The sequence below is a fragment of the Leucopleurus acutus genome, assembly GCF_964270905.1.
Source record: "Leucopleurus acutus genome assembly, chromosome: 2".
Classification (NCBI taxonomy): Eukaryota; Metazoa; Chordata; class Mammalia; order Artiodactyla; family Delphinidae; genus Leucopleurus; species Leucopleurus acutus.
This window is the reverse complement of record NC_139143.1, coordinates 149,081,955-149,097,039: the sequence shown is the minus strand read 5'-3', so window position 1 is coordinate 149,097,039 and position 15,085 is coordinate 149,081,955. Positions and strand designations below refer to the sequence as shown.

Below are 15,085 nucleotides of genomic sequence, written 5' to 3'. Positions count from 1 at the left end.
GCTTGATAACATGTAGGATTAGGACCAGCTCTCTTGATTCCTTGTCCAGTGCTTTTCTTCCTATATTTGTTTGTCTAGGCTTCCGGTATTTAGACCTTAAATTAGCTGGCCTCCCAACTCAGGAGGATGAGTTTTGTTAAATTAATACGTGTTGCTCCTGACCCTCAAGCAGCTCCCACGTGGAGTTTCCCACGGTGCTTCGGGAAGCCAGCAAGCTCTGTCCTGGTGGCTCTCTTCCATGACTCCTGAACAAGTATGGCACATCTCCAGATCCACAGTCACACCATCCTCTCTGGAAGTTATCTGCTACTCTTTGAGGTGCCTCCAGGATCCCCAGGGTGAGTTTCGTGGATACTATGTAGGTTACATTTTTTATTTTTTTAAATTTTCTTTTTTTTTTTTTGCGGTACGCGGGCCTCTCACTGTTGTGGCCTCTCCCGTTGCGGAGCACAGGCTCCGGACGCGCAGGCTCAGCGTCCACGACTCACGGGCCCAGCCGCTCCGCGGCATGTGGGATCCTCCCAGACTGGGGCACGAACCCGTGTCCCCTGCATTGGCAGGCAGACTCCCAACCACTGCGCCACCAGGGAAGCCCAAGGTTACATTTTTTAAAAGACAGCTTTATTGAGCTATACTTCCCATACCATACATTTCACTTATTTAAAGTATATCATTCTGTCATTTTTAGCATACTCACAGAGTTGTGCAACCATCACCACAATCAATTTTAGAACATTTTCATCTCCAGTAGAAAGGCTGTACCGATTAACAGTCACTCTCGTTTTCCCTCAACCCTCTAACTTCCCCCAAATCCTAGACAAAACCATAATCTACTTTCTGTCTCTATAGCTTTTTCTATTCTGGACATTTCATATAAATGGAATCATATAATATGTGGCCTTTTGCTTAGCATAATGTTTTCAAGATTTATCCATGTTCCAGAACCTGTCAGTGCTTATCTTCTTTTTATTGCTGAATACTATTCCAGTATATAGATGGATCACATTTTATTTATTCATTGATCAGTTGATAGTCAATTGGGTTTTTTCCACTTTTTAGCTATTACGAATAATGCTGCTATGAACATTTGTGTATAAGTCTTTGTGTTGACATATGTTTTCATTTCTCTGGGGTATTTACCTAGGAGTGGAATTGCTGGGTCACGTAGTAACTCTGTGTTTAATCATTTAAGAAACTGCCAGGATATTCTCCAAAGCGGTTGCACCATTTTACATTCCCACCAGCAGAGTGTGAATGTTCCAGCTTCTCCACATCCTCACCAACACTTGTTTTCATCTATTTGGATTATAGCCATTCTGGTGAGTGTGAAGTGGAATCTCATTGTGGCTTTTATTAGCGTATGTTTTAAATTAGACCACCTCGAACATATTTTCCAAATCTAGTGACACCTATCCAATTATCTTCATGTGACAGAATAACTGACAAAAAAGGAATGGGAGCCAGGATTGGAGGAGGTGGACATGAGACAGTGGGGTAGGTGCTGAAAGGGAGAGAGTTTAGGGTGTTTCAGGAGACACAGCTGGGGCTTGATAAACAAAGAGATGCAGGGAGCCTCCAGCAGAGAATAGAGCTCGGGGGACTGCTTGAGCGGAATTGGTTCCAAGTATATCTTCTTTCTGGGAATCTTCCATTGTAAAGAAGACAGGGCCACTGAATAAGCAGAATCACATTTGGTATTTATGATATTAAGTGGAAAACAGTTAAATATAATCTTAATGCTGCTAGGATTATAGCCATATGAAAACATGTCTGTGTGTAGATAGGCCCTGAAAGAGAACAGGGGAAAATAAACACTCTTCTGTTAGGGAGCTAGGATGGTGGGGTTTAAGAAAATGTTTATTTCTTTTTCTTTTTTCCTTTATTGATATCATACTGTTTGTGCAACACCAAGTTGTTAGGCAGGAACCAAAAAAAATTCATGTTAGCAGCCCCCACTTCCTCACCAGCCGTCCTCGTGCCTCGTGCTTCAGCCACACTAAGCCTCCCATTGGTCTCAGACGTGTCTGAGCTTCACTGTGACTCTGTACCTTGCAAATGCCATCCTCCATCCTCAGAATGCCCTTGGCTCCAGCACATCCTCTGCCAAATTAGTCCTTGTTCTTTTTAGCCCAGCTCAAATGTCCCCTCCCATGAAGCCACGCTCATGGGGTCTCCCCGGAAGAATGCGTCATCCCTTCCTCCATATTCCGCTACTCCCAGCTTTGGCTTGTTTCGGCCAGCGAGGGGCCTGACACATAACGTGTTATTTCTGGAGACTGCATTGTTCCCTCCCGGCACCCGCACCTTTGCAAGGTGACTTTGTAGCACCTCCTGTCAAGAGGCGGAGCCTATTTCTCCCCTCCTAACTGGCCTCTAGACTCTACTCATTCCCTCCAGTCCATTCTCCTCACTGTAGCCAGTGATTTTTTTCATGTACAAGTCTGATCATATCCCTGCTTAAAATTCCTCAGTGGTTTTCCATTAACTTGGAAAACAGTCCATACTCCTCAGTGTGACAGTTGCGGCCTTGATGGAGCTGGCCCTGCTCATCTTTTCAGACCCACCTCTCTTAACAGCTTACCCTGAGGAAGTTGCCTCTACTTGGAGCATAAGCCCCTCTCCACCCTTTCAGCTATCTTCTGCTCAACCTTCAGGTTTCAGATAGACTGCACCTCCTCTCACCCCACCCCTCTGAGGCTGAGTTAGTTGGTGCCCCTCCTGTGTATGCCCAGAGCATCCTGACAATCTAACCTTTATCGCAGTGCTTTTCAGTTTCTGCAGCTGTCTCCATTACTAGATTGTGGCTCTATTCGCTGTGCTGTACAATACGTCCTTGTAGCTTATTTTATATATACTAGTTTGTACATCTTAATCCCCTACCCCTATCTTGTCCCTCCCCCTTTCCCTCTCCCCACTGGTAACCAATTAGTTTGTTTTCTATATCTGTGAATCTGTTTCTTTTTTGTTACATTCACTAGTTTGTTTTATTTTTAAAATTCCTTGTATAAGTGATATCATACAGTACTTGTCTTTCTCTCTTTGACTTACTTCACTAAGCACAATACCCAAGTCCATCCATGTTGTTGCAAACGGCAAAATTTCATTTTTTTCCTTGTTCTTTTTTGCGTGTGTATCTGTTATAGATTTTTGGTTTGTGGTTACCATGAGGTTTATACATAGCAATCTTTATGTATACGTGATTGTTTTTAGTTGCTGATCTCTTAATTTCAAATGAATTTTAACACCCCTGCATTTGTACTCTCCTCCTATCGTGATGACTGTCTTTGACATCATATTTTACATCTAATTGTTTTGTGTATCCCTTAACTACTTATTGTGGATATAGGTGATTTTGCCACTTTTTTTCTTTTAACCTGCCTACTGGCTTTGTGTGCGGAAGATTTCCTACATTTATAGTATATTTGCCTTTACTGGTGAGCTTTTTCCTTTTGTAATTTTCATGTTTCTATTTGTGGCCTTCTCTTTTTCACTTAGAGTTCCTATAACATTTCTTGTAAAGCTGGTTTGGTGGTTCTGAACTTTTGCTTTTGATCTCCCCATAAAATCTGAATGAGAGCCTTGCTGGGTACAGTATTCTTGGTTGCAGGATTTTTCCCTTTCATCACTTTAAATGTATCATGTTGCTCCCTTCTGGCTTGCAGAGTTTCTGCTGAAAAGTCAGCTGATAGACTTATGGGAATTCCCAGGTATGTTATTCCTTTCTTTTTGCTTTCCTCTTTCTGCTTGGAATAGTCTCTCTTTATCTTTAATTTTTGCCATTTTAATTACAGTGTGTCTTGGTATGTTCCTCTTTGGGTTAATCCTGTATGGGACTCTCTGTGCTTCCTGGACTTGGATGACTGTTTCCTTTCCCAGATTAGGGAAGTTTTCAGCTATTATCTCTTCAAATGTGTTCTCTGCCCCCTTTCTCTCTGTCTTCTCCTTCTGGGACTCCTGTAGTGTGAATGTTAGTATGCTTGATGTTGTCCCAGAGGTCTCTTAAAACTGTCCTCATTTCTTTTCATTCTGTTTTCTTTTTCCTTTTAGCATCAGCGATTTCCACTACTCTGTCTTCCAGCTCACTGATCTGTTCCTCTGCATCATTTGGTCTACTTTTGATTCCCCTTGGTGTATGTTTCATTTCAGTTATTGTATTTTTCATCTCTGTTTGGTTCTTTATATTTTCTAACTCTTTGTTAAAAACTTCTAACTTTTGCTCTGTGCATCCATTCTTCTCCCGAGTTCTTTGATCATATTTATGATGACCGTCCTGAACTCCTTCTTGGGTAGATTGGCGCTCTCCACTTCACTTAGTTCTTCTTCTTAGCTTTTACCTTGGTCCTTCATCTGGAACATGTTCTTCTGTTGCCTTACTTTGCTTAAATTGCTGTTTGTATTTTTATGCGTCGTGTAGGTTAGTTGTTTCCTGGCCTTGGAGAAGTGGCCTTCTATAGACGTCCTTTGTGTCCCAGCACCCCACTCCCCCCTTGTCCCCAAGCTATATGCTCTAGGGTTTCCCCCCATGAGGGCTGCATGGGTCTTTCTGTTTGGCAGCCTATGTGGGCAGTCTGCTAGGCTTGGGTAGTCCCCAGTCCAGTTGGTTGCCAGGCCCCACCTTGCGCAGAGGCTGCTGGCTGTTGGTTGGCAGGGCTGTCAGGAGGCAGCTGACTGCACAACCCCAGGCGGCCCTGGGGCTAGTACTGGCTCACTAGTGGGTAGAGCCATGATCCAGAAGACTCCAGGATTGTAGTCTGCCCACTGGTGGGCGAAGCCAGGTCCTGAGGTTAGTGTCAGACTACTGGCAGGCAGAGCTGGGTTCTGGAGTATGTTTGCAGGGCCCCAGGATCCCAGAGCTGGTGTTGTATCACTTCGGGGGTGGGGGAAGGGAGATTCCTGACATGGGTGGAGTATGGGGTGTCCCAAAGCTTTGTTGGCTTGCTAGTGGGCATGGCCAGGGCCCAGCTGGTCCCAGGGGAGCCTGCTGTGGGCCGACTGGGTCAGCAGGCTGTGGGATTGCGGATTTCTTGCCTCTCGTGTCTGTCCCCTTGTGGGTGAGGCTGGTCCAAAGGTTAGAGCAGACTTCATGGAGGGCAGGGTTGGGGCCCAGGGGGTTCTGGGACTGGTGCCTACCCACTGGTGGGTGGAGCTGGGCCCTGGGCCCTCTGGTGGGCAGGGCAGTGTCCAGAGGTGGCTCTGGGCTCATGATGTCTTTAGCTTGTGTGCTGACAGGAGGGACTGTGTCCCCACCCAGTCAGTTGCTTGGCCTGAGGCATCCCAGCCCCGGTGCCTAGAGGCTGTTGTATGGGGCCAGGTCTTGGTGCTAATGAGCCAGAGGACGGGACCCACAGTGGTGCCCACCAGCGCCAGGGGCCATGCGGTAGAAGCAGCTCCCAAGAGTGGCTACCACCAGTGTCTATGTCCCCAGCGGAGCCACAGTCGCCCCCCCACCCCCCGGCAGGAGACTCTCCAAGACCAGCAGGTAGGTCTGGCCCAGGCTTCTATCAAATTAGTGCTTTTGCCTTGAGTTCCAGAGCATGTGAGGTTTTGTGTGCCCTTTAAGTTTCTTCTTTCCCCAGTTTTGTGGGACTCCTGAAACCAATCCCCTCTGGCCTTCAAGGCCAATTGCTCTGTGGGCTCTTCTTCCCAGTACAGGAACTCCTGTGGGAAGATCCTCTGCAATATAATTACCCATTTGTGGGTCATTTGTGGGTCATCCAACTGGGGGTACAGGACTTGACTGTATCATAAGCCTGCCTCTCGTACCCATCTCGCGTGGTTCCTTCTTTATATCTTTAGTTGTAGATCTTTTCCAGGAGGTTCCCATATTTCTCATTGATGGTTGTTCTACAAACAGTTGTGATCTTTGTGTGCTCGTGAGAGGAGGTGAGCTAAGGGTCTTTCTACTCTGCCATTTTGACCAATTTATTGGTCATGAAACATCTTTGATAGATTTAATTCCCAGTTACCTTTGGGGGTAGTTTTTTGGTTGCTGTTCCTATTGTAAATAGTATTTTCTCTTGAATTGTGTTTTACATGTTGCCAGTGTACTGAAATGCATTTGATTTCTGTATATTGATCTTAAATCCAGCACCTGATGCTTTTGGATTCACTAAGTGGAAAATCAAAATCTGTGAAAAGTGAGTTATTTCTTCCTTTTTAGTCCTTGCACCTTACTTTCTTTTCAGTCTAAGTGCTGCGGCAGGGGCGGTGTAGGGACAGTGGTGAATAGTGATCCAGGATATCCTCATCTCACCCCAACCGTGAATGGAGTACTTCAAACATTTCATTTGCTCCGGGTTTCCTGTAGATATCCTTTGTGAGGTAAGGGGAGTTCCTTTCTGTTCCTAGTTTGTAAGCATCTCTATGATTTGTTGCTGAATCTTACCGAATACTTTTTCTGCATCTATTGACATAATCTACGTTCCATCTGTTACTGATTATTTGGGTTCCTCTACTCCCTACAAGATGAGAAAATAATTTACAATATAAAGAAAACCTTGAGATCCTTTTAGTGCTTGCCTTTATAACACATACTGGCTAGTACGGAGACTAAAACCCAGAAAGCCTGTTTATCCAGCCCGACGCTCCCTTGTTTGCTTTCAGGCCAGGCAATGGACCGTTCTAGTCGGTGGGGGCTGGTGGAGCTGCTGGCCGAGGGAGGCCAAAGAAGCCCTGCTCTGTCAGGTGCAGAAAGCACAGGCCCAGGGGCCGGGAACACAGGGGACCTAGAGGACACGTGACAGCTGCCAGACTGGAGAGGGGACAGGGCAGGCATCTCTTCCCCACCCTTGGCCATGGCCAGCTTTACCTGCCTCTGAGGATCCCCTTCCTAGAGCTCCACAGCCAGCCTCGGAGTGGGCAGACTCGTTCCCAGAGGGCCACTCAGAAAATGAAGGTAGTAATTCTTCCAAAGAATTCCAGGCTCCAGCAGAACATTGGAGAGGAGTAAGGTCTCTCGTGACAGGTTTTCTGAATGGTGGAGTCACCGGTATGAAGACGTGAGCTTGCCCTCATGACTTAACTGTGCACTGAACAACTCTATCCACTGTAAGAGGATCTCTAGACCCAGGGATCCAGGCCCACGAGACACAGAGGCCGGGACTGTTGTCTTCACACCTCCACAGGGCTGTCCAGGGGCAGAAGAACACAGAAGTGTGACCACAAAGGGGACAAACCAGGACCATCTGGAGGAGCTAAAGGAAGCATGGAGGCTGACTCAGCATAAGGAAGAACTTTCATAGGGATTCCCTTGGTGAGAGGGATTGCCCCATCACAGCAAGTGAGCAAAGACCTGAGGACCATCTGGCGGGGATTGGAGAGAGAAGATTCATGCCAGGATGGAACTGCTGGCCTCCAAAGTCCCTTCTGTCCCTGGAATATGCAGTGACACCAATGAACAGAGTTGCCTGGGTTTACCCAAGAGCCAAGGTGGTCAACGTGACGTTCTGGCTCATGACATCATTCCGCAGGCTCCGCTGCCCTCTGTACCAATGAGTTTGACACCTCTGGTCCCCTGGGGTGGCCTGTGCTCTCCCCAAGAGCTTGAGAGCCCTTAGGAGCTCTGTGTTCCTATTTTGCAAATTGGATCAGGCTAAGATTCTGTACTGTGGGAAGGTGCCAAGAAGCCATCAAAGCCCTCCAACATGAAGGGGAGCGGAGGGAGTAGAGCGGTTGTTCATCCACCAGTGTAGCACAAACGGGCTTTATTGGTGGGGCTCGGGACGCTGTGACAGCCCAGCACGCAGGCTGTGAGGGCCTGGGCAGCTGCCAGGAGGCGAGACGTGAGGGGACAGCCTCTGCACTGTGCTGCTTGGGGCACGTTGTCCCTTTTCAGTTCTTAAGAGGCAAGTGTGCAGGAAGAGGGTTCAGGACTTCACAAACTGGTGGGTGACCTCGTAGATTCCCACAGACTCCTGAGCCTTTTCGTCATAGTCAGTCCAGTCCTGTGGGAAAAAATGGCAGCGTTAGCCTCACGAGGCAGCCTGGACAGCATGGGGAGTGGAGGACTAGGACTTAAAAGGCCCAGCTCAGGCTCCGGCTCAATCTTCAGGAACACGTCAGACCCAGGACAGAGCCAGACTGCTCGGGCCTGAATTCCTACTCTTCTAGCTTTGTGATTTTGGGCAAGTCACTAACTTCCCTGAGCCTTCGTTCTGTCCTCTATTAAAAAAAAAAGAGGACAGCAGTAGATTTTACACTGAATGTTGAAAGAATCAAGAGTTAACACATGTAAAAGTATTTAGCCTAGGGCCAGGCACATATGAGAGCTCAGTAAATCCAATTACTGTTATTAGGTGCTATGCAAACTGAATGATTTTGTCCTTCCTTCCTCTGAGGCCTGACCACAAGCCTTCCTTATCTGCAAGGCAGTAACATGTCCAGTTGATTCTTGGTATTCACAGTAGTTACGTTCTACAAAGTCCCCACAAACACTGTATTAGTGAAGACTGAAGCACTGCTCCCAGGGGAAATAACAGGGTTAGGTTCCTGGGAGCATATGATTCTGTTTAAAAACACCTTATTTAACATACATACATATATATATATATGTATATATATATAGCTGATTCACTAATACTGAACTCACAGCCAACAGTGCTGTATCTCACACCTGAACAAGCTTGTCTAACATGTATCTTCTCTGTAAGGCACACCCAGCTTTCCTGCGTGTGAACACTAGGCAACGCTTTAGCACTACACTTGGGGCTATCGTAAACACCAAAATCACCAACAAAAAGCACGGAAGTGTGGAGTCGGCTTCCCACTGAAGAGCCTTGTTCACCAAATGGGTTATTCCCACCAGGTGCCCTAGAGCTCCCTGCAAGGCCCCCAAGTCCCGTACCTTTTCCTGCAGATTAATGTCACTGAAGACTGTCCCGGATTCCAGACCCTCAGCAGCAAAGCCGGCCTGCAGGTGACAGGAAGGCAGCGGTTAATCTGGGGGAACGGAGGCACTGGTCTGGCCTGGTCAGGGAACTGGCCTTTCTCACAACACCTCTGGCATGGGAAGACAGAAATACAGTTGGGCTACTGTTCTGGAATAACTACTGAGCTTCCATGCCCTGGCAGCTGCCCTGGGACTAGAGTGGTTTCTCCAAATTAGAGCCCTGGCCCAGAAGGCAGGAGGTGTGGGGTAAACCCGTCCATTACCCTTGATTTTCTGAAACACCTGGGCGTGTCACTTCCCTCTCTGGACCTCAGTTTTCTTACCTATGAAACGGGGATGACAATACTCTCTCTTCTGCCTACTTCACAGGGTTGTGAGGTGAAAATGCTACACAAATAAAGTGGCCTGAGCACTGGCTCTGGAGTCGGATAGATGTGGGTTCAAATTACAGCTCCATTGCTTACTAACTGCATCACCCTGGGCAAGTGGCAAAATCTCTGAAGTTCTTTTCTCATCTGAAAAATAGGATGTATAACTTCACAGAGTTACTGTGAGGATTAAGGGAGGTAACATTAAAAGTGACAAGCCTGGTGCCCAACATATATTAGATGCTTAACAAATAACAACTGTTATTCTTAGAAATGAGAATTCCTAGTGCACGGTCTCTGTAGGAAGCACAGTTCTACTGTCACTTCCTATACGCCCTCCCCAAAGATACAGGTTCCCCAGGAAGACATGCACCTGGGGCTGGAAATCGACTGGTTCAAGTCCTCGGCACTCAAACTCCACTATCGTCTTGAACTTCTCGTTGTCTTCGGCCTAGAAAGGAAGTGTGTTGAGGAGGTAGGTCTAACTGTGCCCTCAGGTTGACTCCACAGCCCCTGAGAGCCCAGAATGGGACTCAGGGGCAACTCATCCCGTTCTGGAAGAAGGCTGCCTTGACACCTGCTTGCCACGAGATCTTCCTGGATGTGGGCTCTGGGGTCAGAGTGCCTGGATGTGAGCTCACACACAGTTCTGCCTCTCTTTTCCTCTGGGCCTAAGATTGTCAGCTGGAGCTGAGGAAACCACTACAGGTTTATTATGAGAACCTGAACTAGGTGTAAATTGCCCAGTATAGGACCCGATACTATGCTCAATGAATGGTAGATAAAATTATCAAAATAAAAACTATGAAGAACGTTAACCTATAAGGTTTCCAGGTCATCCAAAAGGCCCCAGTACACTTCGCTGTGGCCCTTTGCTAACCATCCACCACGCTGTCAAGGCAGGGGCTGACTTAAAGCCTTTGAAGTGGGATATGCATGTGGAGGAGGCACACCGAGGTGGGTGGTACAGCCAGGAAATTCATGCCTCCCTGACCCCTGGGCCCACAGACCCCAAGGACACACCCACACATTCATTCTCATTCTGTCATTTACTGTAGAAATGCTTCCTGCACACCAACCTTGTGTCTGGCCCTGGATTGGTTTTTGTTTGCTGGTCTGTCTCTTGCACTAGATTATGATTTACTTGAGTGCAAGTCCTTGTGTGATTTTTCCCTTTAACTTCAGGACAAAGCTGAGAATTTGGCATAAATCAGACATTTTTCAGAAATACCAAGTAGGAATGGATGAAGACACAAACCCAAAGCATACACTCCCTCCCTCACCTTTGGACTAATCTGTTAATGCAGTAACATATAAATAATAAAATCAAATATCAAGGATGGATGCACTGTCTCATCCATGGATTCAGAGAAGGCTCACTAGCCCTCCAAGATGTAGACAAGGCAAGTGTTCCCAGTGATGGAAACGGAGTGGCCAGGTTGGGTCAGAGGTCCCCTAGGCTCCCACAGCCCAACACTTACAATAGCCTAGTTACGAGTCTTTTTCCTGCCGAGCACTCAGTCAGGGTAAGGTGAATGAATGACTGACAGCGAATGAATGACTGAGTGAATGAACGAACAAGTAAGCACATGAAGTCCGTCAGTTCCATGTGGGTCACTCTGGTGCAGATATAACTCAAGAACCCAGGCCTCCTAGTTCCTGGCTTGGATCTGATCCCACCATGCCTGCCACTGCAGCAGGAAACTTACATTGTAAGGTTTGATGGTGCTGCTCAAAATCTCTGAAATGTAAAAGAGAAGACAAAGTCGATTTAAGTCCATATCCCGGCCCCACCCAGGTACCCAGATGTGGCTCTGGGCAAAAGTCTAAGGCAGAAGCTTGGATACCTCCGGCCTGGGTCCACCCACAGGTAACATGAGCATGCTTTCGGTCTGGCACCACAAAGCCGATGGCCAGCCTGGCAGAGGTCAGTCAATATCCATGGCCTACCTACCAATGGAGTTTTCCCTTGAACACAGCTTGCACTTCTGGACCATGGAGGCACTGCCACGGCCTCCCTTCAGTGCCACGTTGTCCTGGCAAGCAGTAAACAGAACCTCTAGTCACATATCAGTCAGATGTAAGGGTCCCCAGGAGACCCAGTCCTACCACTTATTATCAATTAATATTGTAACAATATTTAAATACACACCATCTATATCTACCAAGACCCAGACAGGGTGAGCAACTTGCTAGGACAAGAATCCTGGGAAGGCTTCTTGAGAGCGAGGAAAGGACTTCCCCTTGATTTTGAACTCTGCCTCACATCCCAAAGCCCACTGTTCCCAGTTGATCACACTCTGCCTGCCCTCCCAAACCACAAAAAGTGGGGTCCAAAGGCCGGGGAGGTGAGGGCCACATATCCCTGCCCAGAGGCCTATGTGTGTCTGTATATGGGTATAGTGGTGGGGGGAGCAGTTACCATCAGCCGAATGTACTGCCACTTCTCTGAAATCTCACCACAGTTGCCACATTTCATCTTGGGGAGGGGGAAAAAGAGTATTAGTAAAGAAGTTGGCTCAGTTGGGCAGATGCTGAGGGAAGGGTAAGAACAGTGTGAGGTGGGCAGGCTCATCATCTTGTCAGCAATCTTACCTCATCCTTATGACCAGCCCCACTAAGGACATAACCAGACTTCTCTCTGGGCAGTGTTTCTCGTGTTGGCTTGCTCATCCTCCTCTAAGAAGTCCCCAGTCTGGCTAGGGATTCAAGGCTCAAGTAGTACAGAAATGGCTTCAAAGTCGTCCCCCCCCCCCACCCCCGTTGAGTTAGGAGCTTCCTGTGTGTCCTTACAGGCCCTGTAGGTTCCTGGTAAAAGTATTTATCACTCTGTTGCTACTCCTTCTTTGTCTCCTTCTCTAGACTCTGCTTTTTGAAGCCAGGAAACATCAACTCCTCAAATAAGCCCTGGCACTCGGGCTTCAAAATATTTGGAAATAAAGGTGGGCAGAATGCTTCCTGAAAGATAGGGCTTTTGTCAGGTACTGAAGGATTCTGGGATTTAGACTAAAAGGAAAACAGATCAGAAGCTCCGGGATCTGGGAGAGTAAAGGACCTCAAACTGCTCAGTTAAGAAGAGGACCTCTGTATACCATCCCACTAGAGTACCAGATTTACCAATACAGGATGGGGAATTAAGAATGGAGCCATGCACAAAATTAAATGATTTCACAGTAAATAAAACCTAAACAACAAAAGAGAAGATGAAATTATTCTTACTAAATCATCACAAGATCCCTTCAAGTAGCCTTTCGTTTAGTGTTTGTTTACATACCATGAAATATGTTACGGAGGAAAAAATTACGAAAGATATTTCAAGATACTGCCAATTAAGAATTAACCAGTAGGGCTTCTCTGGTGGCGCAGTGGTTGAGAATCCTCCTGCCAATGCAGGGGACACGGGTTCGAGCCCTGGTCCGGGAAGATCCCACATGCCGGGGGAACAACTAAGCCCGTGTACCACAGCTACTGAGCCCACACGCCTAGAGCCCGTGCTCTGCAACAAGAGAAGCCACCGCAATGAGAAGACTGCGCACCGCAACGAAGACCCAACGCAGCCAATAAATAAAATTTTTTAAAAAGAATTGACCAATAAACTTAAAAAAGCAAACATAAAATTCTACCCAGAAAAAAAGAAAACATTTAATAAGCATTTCTCATCTAGCTGGAGAGAAAGCTCCCGTTCACCACTGAGATCAGGGTGGGAAACCTTTACGCGGCCCTGGCGCCCCCACCACAGCCTTACCTTCAGGTACCACCGGAAGTCCTCGCCCACTGGCCGGAGGTTGGTGACATTCTCCAGCGTGGCTTTGAGCTGCAGCGCAATTTTCTGAGAGGAGGAGAGCCAGGGCGACGGCGTCAACAGCGCCCGGGTAGCCCCGCGCCTAGCCCCTGCCCGGCCCCGCCCCTCTCCTCCCCTCCCGGCACGAGCTGCGCCTCCCCGCTCCTTCTCAGCGCGAGCCCACTCCCCTCCTTCCCTCCTGGTGCAACCTCCTGCCTCCCAGGTTCTCGCCACCTCCCGGCCTCTGCCCCGGCAGCAGCTCGCCTCCGCTTACCCCCATAGCGACCCGGCTCAGCCGGCGCTGGCTGCGGCCACTGCTTTCCGGCCCGTCGTAAACGGCGGGCGCCGCATGCGCACCCTCGCTGCGGCTCTGGGCGGGGCGCGGGGCGGGTCTCAGCGCGCCGGGGCTACCCCCGCACACCTGGCTTTTTCTCCCAGGCAAAGTGGTCTTGTGGAGGTAGGCTGAGTCCGCAACTAGCCGGTGCTCAGACCCGCGGAAGGCTGCCTCCAGCAATCGGTAATTCCAGATATTTACTGAACGCCATGCTAGTCTGAGGGATACCGCAGCAAACAAGACAGTCCTGCCCGAAACCTCTGCGGGGTCCGCTTCCTGCCCTTCAGACTCTGCCTTCCCTCACCCAACCTCGCGCTTGGTCCCTGCCTGCCCTTGGAGGCTTCTTAGATCACGTTCACCCAGCCCAGGGCCGGCTTCGTAGGTTTGAGAGACGGGACCTTTTTCATCTTTAAACTGCTCCTTCCTCCTTCCCCCAGGGGACCTTTCAGGGGGTTGGCTCGTGCACATGTCCTCATTGTGGTCGCCAAGACTGGACACTCCCTTTCAGCTGGCTCGTCTCTGAGTTCCTGGTTTATTTTCTGTCATACATTTACTGAACCTGTGCTCTTGTGCAGGGTACAGCTGAGACCATACAGAAGCTGTGAGCATTATAAGGAACAGCCTGTTTGAGGCTTTTACAGCTTCCTGAGGTCTAGTTTCTTTAAAATTTGGAGTGACTCTTTTCGGATGTCTACTTTGCCACGAATTTACCTGATTGCCAGGTACCCTTCTGTAGCAGAGGGTGCACTATAGCCAGGAAGCCTGACATCTCAGGTCCCAGATCTGCACCTAACTTGTTGCCCTGTAATCTTTGAAGGAGGCAGAGTGTGTGTGTGTGTTGTGGAGGAACACTTGCCTAGGAGTCACCAGACTTGGGACCTGTCCCAAGCTGGCCTGTCTTGAGGGATGTTGAGCTCAGCCTAATCACCTTCCCTCAGTCAAATGCGATTTATCAGGACCTAGTTCCTTTCAGCGCCCACTGTCTGTTCAGTCAGCAATTTGCCTCATTAAGGAAGCCATGCAATTTAGCAGCAAGAAAAAGTTCCTACAGATTTACCTGCTGAAAAAATCCCCACACTATCTACAACAACTAGGTTGCTTCTTAATGGCCGCTGGTATTCTGATTTTAAAATGAATTATTGGAAAAATTTTGAGACCAGGCATTTTATCCCTTATAATGTATTAAACCAAATATTTCCCCCCATACTGAAGTAGCTTCAGATATATCTATAAAGGTGATTTTAAAACCCCCAACCTCAGTTATTAAGCTGGATGAAAACAACAAAACCCAAAATACCAACCACAATACTATTTCACATCTAAAAAATTAACAATACTTCATTAATACCAAATATCATGTTCAAATTTCCTTAATGATGTCAATTTTACATTTCCTGAATCATGATCCAAATAGGGTTCAAATGTTGTATTGATTGTGTGTCTCTCAAATCTCCTTTTATAGGTTCTCACTCCATCTCCATTTATTTTATGTTTGCAGCTTATTTTTTGAAGAAATCAGATCCCTTGTCCTGGAGTTTCCCAGGACAAGGATATTGATTGGATTTCCACTGTATTTATTAGCATGTTTCTCTATTCTTTTACTTCCTGTAAACTGGTAGGTATATGTATAGAGTTGATTAGATTTTTGGCAATACTTCACATAGCATGTTAGTGTTAAAAAGTAATTGAGAAGAGTGCACATGTTCGGGTCTTTA

At 47.5% G+C, this 15,085-nt stretch overlaps 1 protein-coding gene across 3 annotated transcripts; it reads right to left on the bottom strand.

Moving 5' to 3' along the window:
• Window positions 1-6,906: 6,906 nt before the first annotated feature.
• On the bottom strand, window positions 6,907-13,363 carry CZIB (CXXC motif containing zinc binding protein). 3 transcript variants are annotated; one of them, XM_082832815.1, is made up of 8 exons: window positions 13,311-13,363; window positions 13,001-13,084; window positions 11,678-11,734; window positions 11,210-11,291; window positions 10,965-10,996; window positions 9,629-9,706; window positions 8,843-8,908; window positions 6,907-7,943 (listed from the first exon to the last, which is right to left on the bottom strand). In XM_082832815.1, the coding sequence occupies exons 1-8, from the start codon at window positions 13,314-13,316 to the stop codon at window positions 7,866-7,868; spliced, it is 483 nt and encodes a 160-aa protein (XP_082688941.1). In that variant the 5' UTR covers window positions 13,317-13,363; the 3' UTR covers window positions 6,907-7,865. The 3 variants fall into 3 exon arrangements, with proteins under 3 accessions (XP_082688941.1, XP_082688943.1, XP_082688942.1); XM_082832817.1 differs by lacking the exon at window positions 13,311-13,363 and adding an exon at window positions 13,271-13,278; XM_082832816.1 differs by lacking the exon at window positions 11,678-11,734.
• Between the last annotated feature and the right edge of the window lie 1,722 nt (window positions 13,364-15,085).